This window comes from Engystomops pustulosus, chromosome 9 (assembly GCF_040894005.1).
Source record: "Engystomops pustulosus chromosome 9, aEngPut4.maternal, whole genome shotgun sequence".
Classification (NCBI taxonomy): domain Eukaryota; kingdom Metazoa; phylum Chordata; class Amphibia; order Anura; family Leptodactylidae; genus Engystomops; species Engystomops pustulosus.
Genome location: NC_092419.1, coordinates 27,303,161 through 27,320,289, shown reverse-complemented (window position 1 = coordinate 27,320,289; position 17,129 = coordinate 27,303,161). Strand labels below are relative to the sequence as shown.

The 17,129-nt window shown below is 48.8% G+C and overlaps 1 protein-coding gene across 1 annotated transcript in view; it reads right to left on the bottom strand.

The window, feature by feature from the left end:
- SAE1 (SUMO1 activating enzyme subunit 1) overlaps positions 1–15,028 on the bottom strand; it is a 28,752-nt gene extending 13,724 nt beyond the window's left edge. Inside the window, exons 1-4 of the mRNA XM_072123293.1 lie at positions 14,848–15,028; positions 9,602–9,713; positions 8,271–8,444; positions 5,163–5,305 (exon numbers count right to left, since the gene is read on the bottom strand). Coding sequence (XP_071979394.1) covers positions 5,163–5,305; positions 8,271–8,444; positions 9,602–9,713; positions 14,848–14,939 — 521 coding nt within the window. The 5' untranslated portion in view covers positions 14,940–15,028. The remainder of the gene's footprint in view (positions 1–5,162; positions 5,306–8,270; positions 8,445–9,601; positions 9,714–14,847) is intronic.
- Between the last annotated feature and the right edge of the window lie 2,101 nt (positions 15,029–17,129).

The following is a 17,129-nucleotide window of genomic DNA, read 5'->3' as shown; positions in this document are numbered from 1 at the left end:
GTTAAGAGACATCTATTAATACAAGGAAAAAGTTACAGCTCCTGTTTTCTGTGCTTAAAAGGGTTTTCCCACAAATTCAAGTTAGACCCTATCCACGGGATAGGGTCTAATTTGAATTTGTGGGAAAACCCCTTTAGGGAGCATGCACACGTTTTTTATGCGTTTTTGACGCATCCAAAGGCTTCACATGTTGAAGTAACACTGCGTGGAGTAACACAAATGCAATGGAAACGCAATGTTACTTTAACATGTGATCAAGGTTGAAGCCTTTGGAATGCGTCAAAAAACGCAACGCATCGTGTGAATGCTCCTTCAAATAGCAGGTATGTATTAAACGAGTGGTGCACAACATTTTTATGGTGTGTTCACACATGGCGTTTTCAAACAAGAACAGCTGAGAAGAGATTTGCATAATTACATTGCTGTCAATATTGTGTTAACAAAACACATGCATCAACGCAATGTGGACAGCAATATAATTAGGCAAATCTCTTCTCAGCTGTTGTGATGCGTTTGAAAACGTATGTAATAACCTCACCCTTAGGGCGCTGTCCCACGTTGCGTTTGCAAACGCAGACAAAACCGTGCCCACCGGGGCGGTCCGCGGTCCGATCGCATCGACGTTTCTGTGGAAACGTCTGCGATCGGGTACGAGCCGCCTGTGTTTTGCGTTAAATTAATGCAATACACCGGCGGCTCGTTCCCGATCGCAGGCGTTTCCATAGAAACGCCGATGCTATCGGACCGCTGACCGCCCCGGTGGGCGCGGTTTTGTCTGTGTTTGCAAACGCAACGTGGTACAGCGCCCTCAGGCTACATTCACACTACCGTATGGGGGCGTATGTAAAACCACAAGCTTGTGGCTGTACATATGTCCCCAATAGATGGCCACACAGAGTGATACCGCTCAGTACACGGGAAAATGACATGTCTTTCCCCGTGTTACGGCCAGTACCCAATGCATTTCAATGGAGAGGGTCGGGGTCACCTCCTCCTCCTCTCCATGGTGCAGAACGTACGCCTGCCTGGCGGGCACACGTTTGTGTATGTCTACCCAGCGGACTATGGCTGACGGCGGCCCCCAGACCAGTCCGGGGCTGATGCTGCTGAAATTTTATTTAATTAGGTTTCTGCGGTTTGGGAACATAACCCTTTTTTTTTTTTTTTTTTTTTTTTTTTATACAGGGGCACATTTAGGGAGGAACACATAATATATGTGTTCCCTGCTTTTCTTTTATATAGATGACAGATAACAGTGATCTAATGGTAAGAGCCCATTGGATCACTGTCATCAGTGATCTGTATACAGAGACATGCAGAGAGGATGCATAGCACCTTCCCTGCAGCCTCTCACTGTATACAGGGGCTGCTGTGACAGGGGACCGATTATTATCAGTCCCCTGTCACATTACACGATCGGGCTGTCACATAGACAGCACGATCCTGTTACTGGCTGTGTGCACGATCGCACACAGATCAGGAGCACAGCCCCGGCAACAGAAAACCCTCCTCTACCCCTCGCTTGGCTCCTCCATCTCTCACCACTCGCTCGGCTCCGCCCCCACCACTCGCTCGGCTCCGCCCCCACCACTCGCTCGGCTCCGCCCCCACCACTCGCTCGGCTCCGCCCCCACCACTCGCTCGGCTCCCCGCGGGAGAGGCACGGACGGTGAGCTGGAAGTCCCTCCCTGTCCTGCCTCCAGCCACTCAGCGCTGCGATCCTGCAGAGAATATCTTGCAGGATCGCAGCCGGCAGCGTCACCGCTTGGAAGCGGCAGCTCACAGGAAAATCACCAAGCGTATTAATACGCTTGGTGATTTTTTGGGGGAGTAAATCAGCCTCTAAACGCGTCTATGACGCGTGTAGAGGCGTTATCGCGACCTCTGGGTATGCATGTTCTTTATCACTGATGAGATGTTACATTTTCTAACCAATGTTAAACATCCAGGGTTTTTTTTGCAGATGCGGCCAAAAATAAAAAAATAAACGGAAGGACAACAAAGACATCAACAGGCAGGCAAATAAGCCATAAACCTACGATGGGCTCTGATCACATCAGGCCCGTGGCCTCCGTTAGACGCTCTCCTGATGTCTCAATCATTCGCTGGGGAATAAATTATCAGAATCTTATTTGTTTTGAAGGTGTCAATAATCACAGGGAGAGGTGATAACCAGGCACATCACAGGGCACAAGAAGTCAGTCGCCTCATGTACTAAAACAATGAAGGGCTTCTAGGAGATTAACCCTTTTGGGACACTAAAAGAAACTGCATATTTTCCCATCACGGTCTTTGCAGCAAGGTGGCAGCTTAGGAGTTGAAGAGGTTTCATTTCTAATAGAGCATAAGAATGTTGTATAGGGAACTTCTACACAGGACAAGCCCTTTAACCAAAAAGGGAAGGGGTTTACAAAAGTTATTTTGACACTCATGATTGTACATTTTTTGTTATTTTTATCCACATGACTGCTGGTTCCCCCAACAATCATGAACAGACACCAATAGTTTTGAAAACTGTTGTGATTGGTGAGGGTCCAGTTCCCAATAATTGACTGTAAATGGATATCAGGAAGGTCTCCAGCAGCTCTGTTTAATTCTATGGGAATGCAGAAATTGCGGAGCACAGCACACGCCTATCTCCGGCATTATCACAGGCAGTGAATGAGTTTGCAGGAGATAAATGAGCATTGTGCTCGGCAATGGACTGAAGGGACCGAGATGACATGCTCCACCTGCCGCTTTACACAATTGTGGTGAATGGGATCCGTGTTCTGATGTTCGTTGGGGGGTCCCAGAAGTTGAGCCCCGTCCAATCAGATATATATGCCCCATCCTATGGATAGGACATTGACAATGAAATGACATCTGCCATCAGATTCACTTATGGTAGACTGCCCTAACTCACTTGCTGGTTATATCTTCTAGGCCACTGGAACCGTTTTTATTATATCCTTAAATGGCACAAATTTTCCGAAAACAAGTTTCTAAAATTATGCAAATTAGTGAGAGTCACCGGAGTTCCTCATGGCTCGGCACTGCTGTTTATTTACACCTCCACCCTGCAAAATTCTGCAATTTAGGTAATAAAAAGAGATAAAAACAAAAGACTTTGTATGGACATTTAAACAATTTGCTATGGACTTTCAAAGGTGTTGTCCCTTATCCATAGGATGTTCCATTTTCTGGAGCCCCCCACAGATCACAAAGGGGTCCCATTACAACTAATTGAATGAAGTGGCAAGCTGAACGTCCTTACTCTGTTCAGTGCAGCTTGTTCCCACCAGTCAATCAGGACATCACCGGTTGTCTGCTGGATCGGCGGACGGGACCAGGCTGCAATGAGTTGAGGTGTGCATAAATCTAACAGCCGCCATAGCCAAGAGGCTTTCCACTGACGTAGGCCGGAGCTGCTGCAGCTCATTTTCATAATTTTATCAACTTGTTTTAAGAAGATTTCTAGTGTTCCAGGTTATAATAAACTGTTCCATCCCCTAGAAGAAATAACCAGCAAGTGAGATAAAGCCGCCGACCAACAGCAAATCCTTTAATAAGATTTAAATTTCTCAAAACTGAGTGCACCTGCTAGTAAGCTCACACGTGCTCATCGGGAACCTGCAGCATGCTGATTATTCGTGCAAATCCTGTCATGTTTTTCAATCCTTGCAATGCAGAGGCTGAAAACCAGGCTACCTCAGAGACAGGTCATTTTTAAGCAAGTTTTATCCATGAATGGGCCCCACTGTGGAGGGTTCCAATTCGTGTGTGCACTAATCTATCAAGTCGAAAAGTACAATATGATATTCCACATGCATATCCCTACTGCTTATCACTTTTAGATCCCCAGAAGTCACAGCTGTATCACACGCCATCGCTCAAACATAGGAATAAGAGGTGAATTACAGGTAAAAACTCCCCAGTGAGCTTTATCCATCCTATTTGAGGCGGCCGCTTAGACAGAATCCATTTAAGCGGCTAAATTTTCAGTTTCTTAAATACCATTAGGTGGGAGGGGGCATTCCCCTTACTTTAGACTGTCACCACACAAGCAACTGAGCCTTAAGTGGCAGATCCCTGGTGTGACTGGTGTTCACATGACTCTAGCACAGACCGGAGGCACGGCCCTGTTATCTCATAGCTGTTCTGATATGGTGCTGGAAATATTCCAGGGAATGTTAATCTCCTGCTTCCAATATAATTCCCTAAAGTAAATCTCATTCCAGGCAGACCATCTGTTAAACACCCAGGCTGTACAGAAATTTTCACTGACAGATATTATGAGTATAAGGCCTCCGATGCAAACAACAACAAAAAAATTCTGCATTTTAGGGCAAAAAAAGGGTATAACAAAAGGTTTTGTATGGACTTAATAATTTGCTTTGGAGTTTTAAAAGTGTTGTACTAACTTTAACGGCTTCCTGTATCCATAGCACAACAATCTGTTCTGTGTGGATACAACTTTTGGGTCCTCCGCAGATCACAAGAACAGGAGGCCCAGTACAAATAATTGAATAAAGTGACAAGCTGAGCATGAGTCGCTACACTCCAATACTATGGATGTGCCAGAAACTGCCGAGCACAGCGCTCTAGTAGTAATGAAAGAAGGAACAGGATGCATGCTGATCCCGCCACTTTATTTAGTGGGTGAGAACAGGATGCCAAATTTGTCCGATCACTGGTTTTCTAGACATTGGACCCCAATCAGTCCCCCCCCCCTTTCCTATGGATAGTGGGTAACAAAGAAAGTTGACATAACCCATTTAAAGAGTATGTCACCCCTCCTGTCATGGCCGGTTTGGTAAATAACGTTTATTTTTATTTATCTGCAATTGTGATTTAGGTGTTGCCTTCCCATAATTCACTTATTCATGATTTCCTACCTCCCTGCTCCATTAGTGTCCTGTTCTACAGTCATGGAATCAGAGTACATTTATGAGGATAATCTATCTATACACTGATCTCGTACCTGGCATTGCTTTTTACCCCATTTGCCAAAAAAACACAATAGAGCAATGCTGTGATCTGTGACTATGGTTTAGATACGGTGCCTATAGAAAAGTCAAAGGTAGTCTTAGATACACCCCAGACTGATCATTTGTTCAGACTATTGCTCTGCCTTCACATTGAAAATGAGCCTTACACATTGTGGGGTCACGTAAACTTACTCAACAAACTCGTGCTGGCCAAGGTCAGCAAACATGTATCCATGATAGCCAAAAACATCCCCCATGAAGAACTTTTTGCTTTTTTCGTGGCAGATCTTGTTCACCTTCACTAGCAGATCCCGGGAACAAGAGGTCAGACATACCTGGAAATAGAATAGAAGAGAGATCGTTAAAAGAGGCTGATAAATGACAGGGGTTAAAGGTTAACTGTAGGGAGAATAAAAGGTAGACACATCCCCCACTTTCTCCCAAATAAAACCATAAGATTTCAAGACAAGATTTTATAGACTCTTCCTAAAGATATGGGCAACTGCACTGTAAAAGACATGGAGGACTACAGCCTTAAAGGGGTAGTCCACAGGTTGAAAAACATGGCTGCTTTCTTTTAAAAACATCTCATATTCTGTCCTTGGGTGATATTGCATCTTAGCTCCATTCATTTCTATACAGCCGAGCTACAATACTGGTCATGGTGTTATTTTAAAGAAAGAAGCCATGTTTGTTTTTTAACCTCTGGAAACCCCTTTAAAGGGGTTATCCGGGTTTTAAAAACTACTGAGGGCCAGGCTGGGGAGGGCTATTTAAAAATAATAAACATCCACTTACCTCCTCCGAAGCTGCCGATGTCCCGCGCCCGGTCCCTTCGATCCGTGCCCCTGTTTGTTTACAGGGGCACGGAAGCCGCGCACAGGGAGCGTCCAGTCCGCGATGTGTCCGGGTTCTCCCATCCGTCACCATCTCCCAGCGTTGTAAGCGCTGGGAGATGGTGTCGGATGGGAGCTTCCGGCCACCCGGAAGCTCCCTGTGCGCCCTTGTAATGAAACCGGCGCAGAGAGAACACCGGCCGTGGCGCGGGACATCGACAGTGCCGGACGAGGTGAGTACATGTTTATTATGTTTAAATTGCCCGCCCCAGCACTGCCCTCAGTAATTTTTAAAACATGGATAACCCCTTTAATGAGAGAAGAGGCTGTGGGACTCTGGACATATTGGTGGGATCCTGAAAGATCATAAAAGGTGAGAGCACGTCTTCAAGTGTTATTGTCTGTACATTGTAAAACACAATTAAGAAGCAAGGGTCAAGAAAGAAACTCTTCTCATACTACTCGGACAAACACAAGTCTCACCCTGTCCCCCCATGTGGCTTCCTGTTGTTACTCTCCACTTCCTACTAGACACAAAAATCTGGCATCAGACTGAAAAAGGGAGCGGGAGCTTTTATTATTAAGATAGGCATCATTGTCAACACTCGTACAGTGCAGACTCAGAAAAATGGGGCTCTCTCCTAACAATAAGCCACAGCCATTGTTCTCTCCATACACAGAGACCGCACGTGCACAGAATGATTATTTTCCTCACTCTTCGGATTGAGCTTTTCATTGCTTCTATAAAGGGCTGACATGCGCTAGACGTTTATATATGAGGAAATGACATTCATAGCAATGCCCTGATATCATACACCCAGGTGCTGAGCAGTCGGAGCAGCTGAAAGTATTCCTTAAAGAAAAACTCCAGTAGCAGAAGGAAGTAAAGGCCTCGAATTTGTGTTTGCGTCTTCCCCTTTAACAAGGATACCCTAGGGTAGCCTACATTTCCCCATAATGCCCTTGGCAGAATCTTATTACAGTGTACTTGTATCATAGTATCTCATAGTATCAAGGGTATCAAGTTGGCCTAGTGTCACCCAACACCATGGGGAGATTTATCATGCTGTCTCTTCTAGATTTCTGGCATGAAAATCTTCCCATCTTTGCCTGTACAACCGGCAGACAGGAGCCGGAACATCCGGCAGGTGACATTTACTATAGTCTCTGCTACAATAAAGGAGCGGAGACTATAGCAGAAAACTCTGCCAGATCAGACTTCCAGGTCTAAACAGGTCCAACCTGACGGAGACTGACCCCACATCTACTAAGAGGCTCTGTGTGCCAGTTCACATGGAGGAAACACTGCTTTTGGAAAGAATGCTTTTTGGAAACACCAGTCTTAAAAACCCTCTTATGTGTTTTAAGTGATATCTACAGCCTGCCCAAACCTATGGTAGGTTTCTCCCTGTTAGCTTTTACAAGCAGGAGACAGCAGCGTAAAGCTTCCAAAAAAAAAAAAATACACAGTGACAGCAGATGTTATCAATGTGAATGGACTGGGCCGGGTTATATATAACATTTTATACTTCTTATCAGCTCCTACTTAAAGGGGTTGTCCACTTTACACAAATCATATCAAATATTTGTTGAAGTAAAAGTTATACAATTTTCCAATATACTTTCTGTATCAATTCCTCACGGTTTTATAGATCTCTGCTTGCTGTCCTGCTATAAAAGCTTATATTTTTACTTCCAGTGGAGAGAAATCTGTCCATGTGATGTGGTCACTCTCTGTGATGACAATGGTTCATGCACCTGCATGTTCATCACATCGACACTGAAGGTAAACAAAGAAGCTTCCTATAGAGTGCCAGAGATCTACAGAACTGTGAGGAACTGATACAAAAAGTATATTGGAAAATTGTATAACTTTTCCTTACACAAACAATATCAAGTATTTGCTGAAAGTTGACAAACCCTGTAACTCCTTAAGCCTCTGTGTTACATCTACGTTTGCCGAGACTGCGACATAGGGCAGAGGGTGTCCGCGGTAACTACAGCTGCAAATCATTCAGACCATGGGCACTTAACTCCTTATATTGGACAGTACCATCGATGGAGAGGTTAACATTTATTTTACAGGACATCATGTTCCTTTATCATACCCAGGCCGAAGACCCCCCCCAGGACTTGGTCAAGGCTCCCCCCCAAGGCTACCATTTTACTTCTCAATCTGATCTGATTAGCTGTTAAACAAAGAGTCTGCAAAGTGTATTCTACAAGGGATCATATAGTCTAATGCTGTAATGGGACAAAAATAAAAAATAACCCTATTACATCTGATTTTTTTTTTTACCCAATTTGCATAAATACATTTTTTTGTTTTAATTACTTCATGCCCCCTCCCAAGAAAACGGAATGAAAAGGGATCAGAAAGTCCCCCAGAGTGATATCAATGGAGGAGAACACCTTTCAATGAATCCATCGTTTTATTCACTGATCCTTAGTAGATTATACTCACTGCATCAAAATCCTTGAAGAAGTCCTCCTCCTTCTCTTCAATGTTGTCTTTATTAACAGTCACCTCTACCATCGGGTTCAGATTCTGCGCCCGCTCTAGGGAAGCTTCTGCCCTGTTCCGACCAAGAGATCCAGTGGGAATCAGGAACTGAGCGTGTGAATCCTCCCCAGACACCTGATGATTAAAAAAAAAATGTATGACAAAACCCATTAAGGCCCACCAAATAGTCATAAATATGTATACGTATTAGATGTTATCATAGACTCATTAGGGCAGACAGTGATTCCTCACAGTTCCCTGATTCACTTGCACACCCGACACCTGTAAGATACCTCTGGTAGCAACTTAATTATATTTAATCTTTTGCAGCCTAATACGAACATATTCCAACAAAGACCAACATCTGCACAGTCTGTATGTACTGTAGAGATGGGCGATTATGGAGATTCCAGCTACATACACGATTCACCCTATCATAGAATCGCTAAGGGAGTTTTTGCCTATGGGACTAAATATACAATATCATAAATGTGCAGGAAGCCGCAAGGAATTTAAGTTTTCCCTTCCCAAACTATTTTTGGGATCTGCTACTGGGAGGGCTTCCATTAATAACATCATTTGGGGGAATTGCTGATTGTGCAATTTCCTCATGCTTTATGTGCCACCAAGTTGCAGCTACCGTTACAGTAGTACAATTATCACTAAAAAGCTAAGGGTGCCCCCTTGTGGAGGACATGAGGAACAGGATACATTTACTAACCTACCAGAGCCAAGTTACTGCTCAACTTGTTCCAGAAGACGGTGGCAAGGGCTTTGCACCTCATTTACTGTGGGAATGAGCCCCTGGCAGTGTAAGCAGGCTTAGATTAAAAGGTATAGGATGTGGATGATGACATGTCAGCATGCAACACAATATCATTCACAAGCACTTCTATACTACTGGAAGGAGTAGCAGGACATCCTGACGCTGCACCCTTTCATGATTACGGGTCCCTCATTCTTGTGATCAGGGATCCAAAAATTCAAACCCTCATTGATCATCTTGACACCACCCTAGCCACAGGAAAGCTGAAACACTTAAGACAACCCCTTTATAAATTTCTCTAATTACATAGTTGTCACACTGGGGTCCCATTATAACACTAAGTCTAAACCCTTTGGCAAATTATATAATGCAACATAGAAGACTTGTTCTATGTACAAGGCATCAATATCATTATCCTAGAAACACCCCATTCCTTTAAGTTATGGATTGCGGACACTCATTTTGGCAAGGCACAAAATCCAGGCAGTCGCACGAGTTCATCCTTACTAAATCGCACGTCTCCCACCTGCTTATGATCCATCAACGTCAGCCCCTTCACTCCGGCCAGGATAAGATTCTTAGCCACCTCAGCGCCCAGTCCTCCCAGCCCAACCAGGAGAACCTTAGATTGCCGAAGTCTGCGGAGGAGAAGAGAAGACAAAAGGTTCAGAATACAGATGCCACAGTGTATTCCCACAAGCTAGAGATCACTTTTTTGTGGTGGTGGGAAGTTGTACTATTTGTTATCTATTGTAAAATACTACGAAGAAAAAAAGATTTCTGTAAGAATGGAAGGGAAAAAATGAGTGTATCATAGTGCAAGCAACGGAGAGATAAAGATACGAATTGTATTTTTGCTGCATATGAAAACATAAATACGTGGTCCACAGGTTCAGTGTCTGCAAAGTGATTCAATGAGCAATTCATTCATGTGGTGTAGGTGCAGTGTCTACTCCCCCGGCTCCCCTGTGCAATGGCTCTAGGTGCAGTGTCTACTCCCCCGGCTCCCCTGTGCAATGGCTCTAGGTGCAGGATGTACTCCCCCGGCTCCCCTGTGCAATGGCTCCAGGTGCAGGATGTACTCCCCCGGCTCCCCTGTGCAATGGCTCTAGGTGCAGGATGTACTCCCCCGGCTCCCCTGTGCAATGGCTCTAGGTGCAGGATGTACTCCCCCGCCTCCTCCCATGCACATGGGCTCTAGGTGCAGTGTCTACACCCCCCGCTCCCCTGTGCAATGGCTCTAGGTGCAGTGTCTACTCCCCCGGCTCCCCTGTGCAATGGCTCTAGGTGCAGTGTCTACTCCCCCGGCTCCCCTGTGCAATGGCTCTAGGTGCAGTGTCTACTCCCCCGGCTCCCCTGTGCAATGGCTCTAGGTGCAGTGTCTACTCCCCCGGCTCCCCTGTGCAATGGCTCTAGGTGCAGTGTCTACTCCCCCGGCTCCCCTGTGCAATGGCTCTAGGTGCAGTGTCTACTCCCCCGGCTCCCCTGTGCAATGGCTCTAGGTGCAGTGTCTACTCCCCCGGCTCCCCTGTGCAATGGCTCTAGGTGCAGTGTCTACTCCCCCGGCTCCCCTGTGCAATGGCTCTAGGTGCAGTGTCTACACCCCCCGCTCCCCTGTGCAATGGCTCTAGGTGCAGGGTGTACTCCCCCGGCTCCCCTGTGCAATGGCTCTAGGTGCAGGATGTACTCCCCCGCCTCCTCCCATGCACATGGGCTCTAGGTGCAGTGTCTACACCCCCCGCTCCCCTGTGCAATGGCTCTAGGTGCAGTGTCTACTCCCCCGGCTCCCCTGTGCAATGGCTCTAGGTGCAGTGTCTACTCCCCCGGCTCCCCTGTGCAATGGCTCTAGGTGCAGTGTCTACTCCCCCGGCTCCCCTGTGCAATGGCTCTAGGTGCAGTGTCTACTCCCCCGGCTCCCCTGTGCAATGGCTCTAGGTGCAGTGTCTACTCCCCCGGCTCCCCTGTGCAATGGCTCTAGGTGCAGTGTCTACACCCCCGGCTCCCCTGTGCAATGGCTCTAGGTGCAGTGTCTACTCCCCCGGCTCCCCTGTGCAATGGCTCTAGGTGCAGGATGTACTCCCCCGGCTCCCCTGTGCAATGGCTCTAGGTGCAGGATGTACTCCCCCGGCTCCCCTGTGCAATGGCTCTAGGTGCAGTGTCTACTCCCCCGGCTCCCCTGTGCAATGGCTCTAGGTGCAGTGTCTACACCCCCCGCTCCCCTGTGCAATGGCTCTAGGTGCAGTGTCTACACCCCCCGCTCCCCTGTGCAATGGCTCTAGGTGCAGGATGTACTCCCCCGGCTCCCCTGTGCAATGGCTCTAGGTGCAGTGTCTACTCCCCCGGCTCCCCTGTGCAATGGCTCTAGGTGCAGTGTCTACTCCCCCGGCTCCCCTGTGCAATGGCTCTAGGTGCAGGATGTACTCCCCCGGCTCCCCTGTGCAATGGCTCTAGGTGCAGGATGTACTCCCCCGGCTCCCCTGTGCAATGGCTCTAGGTGCAGGATGTACTCCCCCGGCTCCCCTGTGCAATGGCTCTAGGTGCAGTGTCTACTCCCCCGGCTCCCCTGTGCAATGGCTCTAGGTGCAGTGTCTACTCCCCCGGCTCCCCTGTGCAATGGCTCTAGGTGCAGGATGTACTCCCCCGGCTCCCCTGTGCAATGGCTCTAGGTGCAGGATGTACTCCCCCGGCTCCCCTGTGCAATGGCTCTAGGTGCAGTGTCTACTCCCCCGGCTCCCCTGTGCAATGGCTCTAGGTGCAGTGTCTACACCCCCCGCTCCCCTGTGCAATGGCTCTAGGTGCAGTGTCTACACCCCCCGCTCCCCTGTGCAATGGCTCTAGGTGCAGGATGTACTCCCCCGGCTCCCCTGTGCAATGGCTCTAGGTGCAGTGTCTACTCCCCCGGCTCCCCTGTGCAATGGCTCTAGGTGCAGTGTCTACTCCCCCGGCTCCCCTGTGCAATGGCTCTAGGTGCAGGATGTACTCCCCCGGCTCCCCTGTGCAATGGCTCTAGGTGCAGGATGTACTCCCCCGGCTCCCCTGTGCAATGGCTCTAGGTGCAGTGTCTACATCCCCCGGCTCCCCTGTGCAATGTCTCTAGGTGCAGTGTCTACTCCCCCGGCTCCCCTGTGCAATGGCTCTAGGTGCAGTGTCTACTCCCCCGGCTCCCCTGTGCAATGGCTCTAGGTGCAGGATGTACTCCCCCGGCTCCCCTGTGCAATGGCTCTAGGTGCAGGGTGTACTCCCCCGGCTCCCCTGTGCAATGGCTCTAGGTGCAGGATGTACTCCCCCGGCTCCCCTGTGCAATGGCTCTAGGTGCAGTGTCTACTCCCCCGACTCCCCTGTGCAATGGCTCTAGGTGCAGTGTCTACTCCCCCGGCTCCCCTGTGCAATGGCTCTAGGTGCAGGATGTACTCCCCCGGCTCCCCTGTGCAATGGCTCTAGGTGCAGGATGTACTCCCCCGGCTCCCCTGTGCAATGGCTCTAGGTGCAGGATGTACTCCCCCGGCTCCCCTGTGCAATGGCTCTAGGTGCAGTGTCTACTCCCCCGGCTCCCCTGTGCAATGGCTCTAGGTGCAGTGTCTACTCCCCCGGCTCCCCTGTGCAATGGCTCTAGGTGCAGTGTCTACTCCCCCGGCTCCCCTGTGCAATGGCTCTAGGTGCAGTGTCTACTCCCCCGGCTCCCCTGTGCAATGGCTCTAGGTGCAGTGTCTATTCCCCCCGCTCCCCTGTGCAATGGCTCTAGGTGCAGTGTCTACATCCCCCGGCTCCCCTGTGCAATGGCTCTAGGTGCAGTGTCTACATCCCCCGGCTCCCCTGTGCAATGGCTCTAGGTGCAGTGTCTACTCCCCCGGCTCCCCTGTGCAATGGCTCTAGGTGCAGTGTCTACTCCCCCGGCTCCCCTGTGCAATGGCTCTAGGTGCAGTGTCTACACCCCCCGCTCCCCTGTGCAATGGCTCTAGGTGCAGTGTCTACTCCCCCGGCTCCCCTGTGCAATGGCTCTAGGTGCAGTGTCTACACCCCCCGCTCCCCTGTGCAATGGCTCTAGGTGCAGGATGTACTCCCCCGGCTCCTCTGTGCAATGGCTCTAGGTGCAGTGTCTACATCCCCCGGCTCCCCTGTGCAATGGCTCTAGGTGCAGGGTGTACTCCCCCGGCTCCCCTGTGCAATGGCTCTAGGTGCAGTGTCTACTCCCCCGGCTCCCCTGTGCAATGGCTCTAGGTGCAGTGTCTACTCCCCCGGCTCCCCTGTGCAATGGCTCTAGGTGCAGGATGTACTCCCCCGGCTCCCCTGTGCAATGGCTCTAGGTGCAGGGTGTACTCCCCCGGCTCCCCTGTGCAATGGCTCTAGGTGCAGTGTCTATTCCCCCCGCTCCCCTGTGCAATGGCTCTAGGTGCAGTGTCTACATCCCCCGGCTCCCCTGTGCAATGGCTCTAGGTGCAGTGTCTACATCCCCCGGCTCCCCTGTGCAATGGCTCTAGGTGCAGTGTCTACATCCCCCGGCTCCCCTGTGCAATGGCTCTAGGTGCAGTGTCTACTCCCCCGGCTCCCCTATGTAAAAACGCATTGATCTTGTTCTCCCTGCTGCTTGTGCATGTAATCGCATACGTTTCAAAGCACAGACCACAAACGCAACCGCTTTGAAAAGAGCCATGAAAACGCAGATAAAAGAAGGGAGAAAACGCAAAGTTAAGACACTATCCAAAAACCCAAAATGCAAAAAAGCACCACGTGTGTCACCGGCTTAAGTCCACAGGAACGTGCAGGAAGTCCCAAAAGCGGATGTCGACAAGTTTTGTCGACAACTTTATAAACCAAGAGTGACCCTTATATGTGGCCAACCCCTTTAAAGGAAATCTAGCAACAAACTGCATCATAACCCAGGACACTCATAGATCCAGGCACCGTGACTGTGGTAATCCTACATTTATTATCCATGGCCTTCTTCCTTCTAAAATCAACTTTTAAATTTATGCCAAAGAGCCAAAATGGTTCTGGGAGTGTTACCATAACCCCTCTGTGCTGTAACTTCACAGGCTTTTACACTGTCTCTCAAGCAGTGGTTGGGGGTGGAGGTGGCACCTGTACAGTGTAACAGTCTGTAAAGCTTGGACATCGATGGAGGAAGCCACAGCACACCAGGAATTCCAAAGAATGAAGGCTTTATTCACATAGAAGGCATAAGATTCGCAATGTTTCGATTCACAATGAATTCCTCCATCGATGTCCCGGACTACAGGTTCATGTACCAGAACCTCTGGCTGCGAGCACCAAATTATATGAACTAACGTGCAGGATTTGGATTGCTGTCTCTCCCTCTAGTCTGTAAAGTTTCTCACTGGAGGGGTTTTGTAACAAACCCCCCCCCCCAGCCCCTTTGGCTCATTAGCATCATTTTGAAAGTTGATTTTAGAAAGAGGGAGACCATGGATAACATGGTTTACGGGAATGGATATTATACAACAGAGGTGTCCACGTCACATTACTCACAGGGCGCTGCTGGTCACCGATTTGTATACGGGACAAGGGTGCCCTCAGTCATCATATTTAACGTATATGGCCAGGAAGAACAGCAGCCATTACTCTATAGAATAAGCAGTGGGACCTCCCTCATCCCAGATGTGTATGGGGCAGGGGGACACGTGACATAACCCCTATAGAAGGGAGAGCAGCCCCTGTTCTAGAGATGTGTGATTGCTCCCATAGTCACTGTTCCATCATGGCTGACTTCATGATACATGGTAATGGATAAAGCTCCCCCCGGTGTGGCATCACCTCTTCTGAGCCTCCAGCCCCCAGAGGCGGATCTGTCGGTCATACTGCGCGGCCTCCTCCTCACTGATCAGCACCTCCTCCTTCTCCACCATCTTCTCCCCGGTCCTCACACACCGAATGAATGGACGACAACAGAGGGCGGGGCTTAGCTACGTCACTACCCGCCGGCCGCACCGCGTGACCTTTTTTTTTTCGCTTCCCGCCCTTTCCTCTCGGCGTCACGTGACACGCTGCCGCGCTGGGATTGGACAGTCGTCGGAGACTGACACTGTGTTCATGACTTAGTTTACTCATTTACAGGGGAGCGGTAATTTTTGTCAGTTTTCACACATTATAATAATCTATTAAGTATTAAAAAAAAACAACGTTTTTTTCAGTCCTCGCCTAGTCCCGTTTTACTCTTGATTGGTCTGCGTAGCAGGGGGCGCCCTCTGGCTGTAGTGTTGGGTACTGCGCTGTCTATATTATAACTGAGGGCGCGTTGCATCGCGTTTTTTATGCGTTTTCGACGCATTCCTAAGGGCGCGTTCACCCATTGCTTTTTGACCTACGTTTTCATTGAGTTTGAAACGCATATACAACAGCTGAGGAGAGGTGATTTGCCTAATTACGTTACTGTTAACATTTACAAAACGCATCGTAAACGCAATGTTAACGCCTGCGTTAACAATATGTTAACACATGCGTTTTGTTAACATTGCATTAACAAACGGTAATGTAATTAGGCAAATTACCTCTCATCAGCTGTTGTAATGCGTTTCAAACGCAACCAAAACGCAACGTGTGAATGCGCCCTAAGGCCGGCGCCACACGTAGCGCTTTGTCTGCGCTTGCAAACGCAGATGAAGTCGCGCCCATCGGGGCAGGCCTCGGCCCGATCGCAGCGGCGTTTCTATGGAAACACCTGCGATCGGGAACGGGCCGCCGGTGTTTTGCGTTAATTTAAGGCCGCGGTCACACATACCGCTAGGCGTCCGTCATAACGCGACGCTAGCGCACAGGGGGAGGTCCTCGGCCCGAACGCACATGCGTTTCCAGGGAAACGCATGCGATTGATAAGCCGATCGCAGGCGTTTCTCTGGAAACACATGTGCGTTCAGGCCGAGGAACGGACGCCTAGCGGTACGTGTGACTGCAGCCTAAAGCTTAAGCCTTGATCACATGTCAGGCCGCGGTCACACAATCCGCTAGGCGTCCGTTCATAACGCGACGCTAGCGCACAGGGGGCGGTCCTCGGGCCCGAACGGACATGCGTTAACAGGGAAACGCATGCGATCGGCTTATCAATCGCATACGTTTCCCTGTTAACGCATGTGCGGTCGGGCCAAGGACCGCCCCCTGTGCGCTAGCGTCGCGTTATGAACGGACGCCTAGCGGATCGTGTGACCGCGGCCTCAAACGCAGCGGAAAGACAATGTAACCTCAGCATGTGATCAATCCTGAACCCTTTTGAAGCTGTCAAAAACGCATCAAAAAATGCAACATAACGCATCATGTGAACGTACCCACGCATGGCGTTTTGAAACCATTTTGGTCCGTTTTTTATTGCACAAATTCGGAAAACCTGTCAAAAACGAATGCGGTTTAAAAAAAAACATGCATTTTTAAACGGATTGCTTAAAAATGGACCAAAAACGGTTTCAAAACACCATGTGTGGCATCACCCTTAGGCCGCGGTCACACGTACCGCTAGGCGTCCGTTCATAACAGAGATGCGCTTTGCTCACCGGCGGCACTTACAACATTGCGCCTCATGGGCGTGTCATGTTTCTTCCAATCGTCGCTCCCTCGAACATCACGGGGGGGGGGGGGGTTGCGATCGGTTGCCATAATAGCCTCGGGTCTTCATCAGACCCGAGGCTGCATGGTTTCTGCAGATTCGTCAGTGGCTCATAATTAGTCATATGCAAAAACTCCATATACTGCAATACAAACGATCGGACCATCTAGGGTTAAAGTACCCTAGAGGGTCTAAGAAATGGTGAGAAAAAAAGAAATTCTAAAATAAAAAATTTATAAAATCCCTTTCCCTAGAGCTGTTATAAAACATAATAAACAGTAAAAATCACAAACACATTAAGTATCGCATCCCAAAATGCCCGATCTATCAAAATATATACACAAGAGGTGGACCAGCACTGCCCAACAATAACCACTGATCAAAACATGCCAAAATATGTAATCAAAAGCCACAAAAAGAACAGAGGCATCAAGCAAATAATATCTTTATTAATAGAAAAATACACCACAAAACATGCTTAAAAACCTTTAAAAATTGTGAA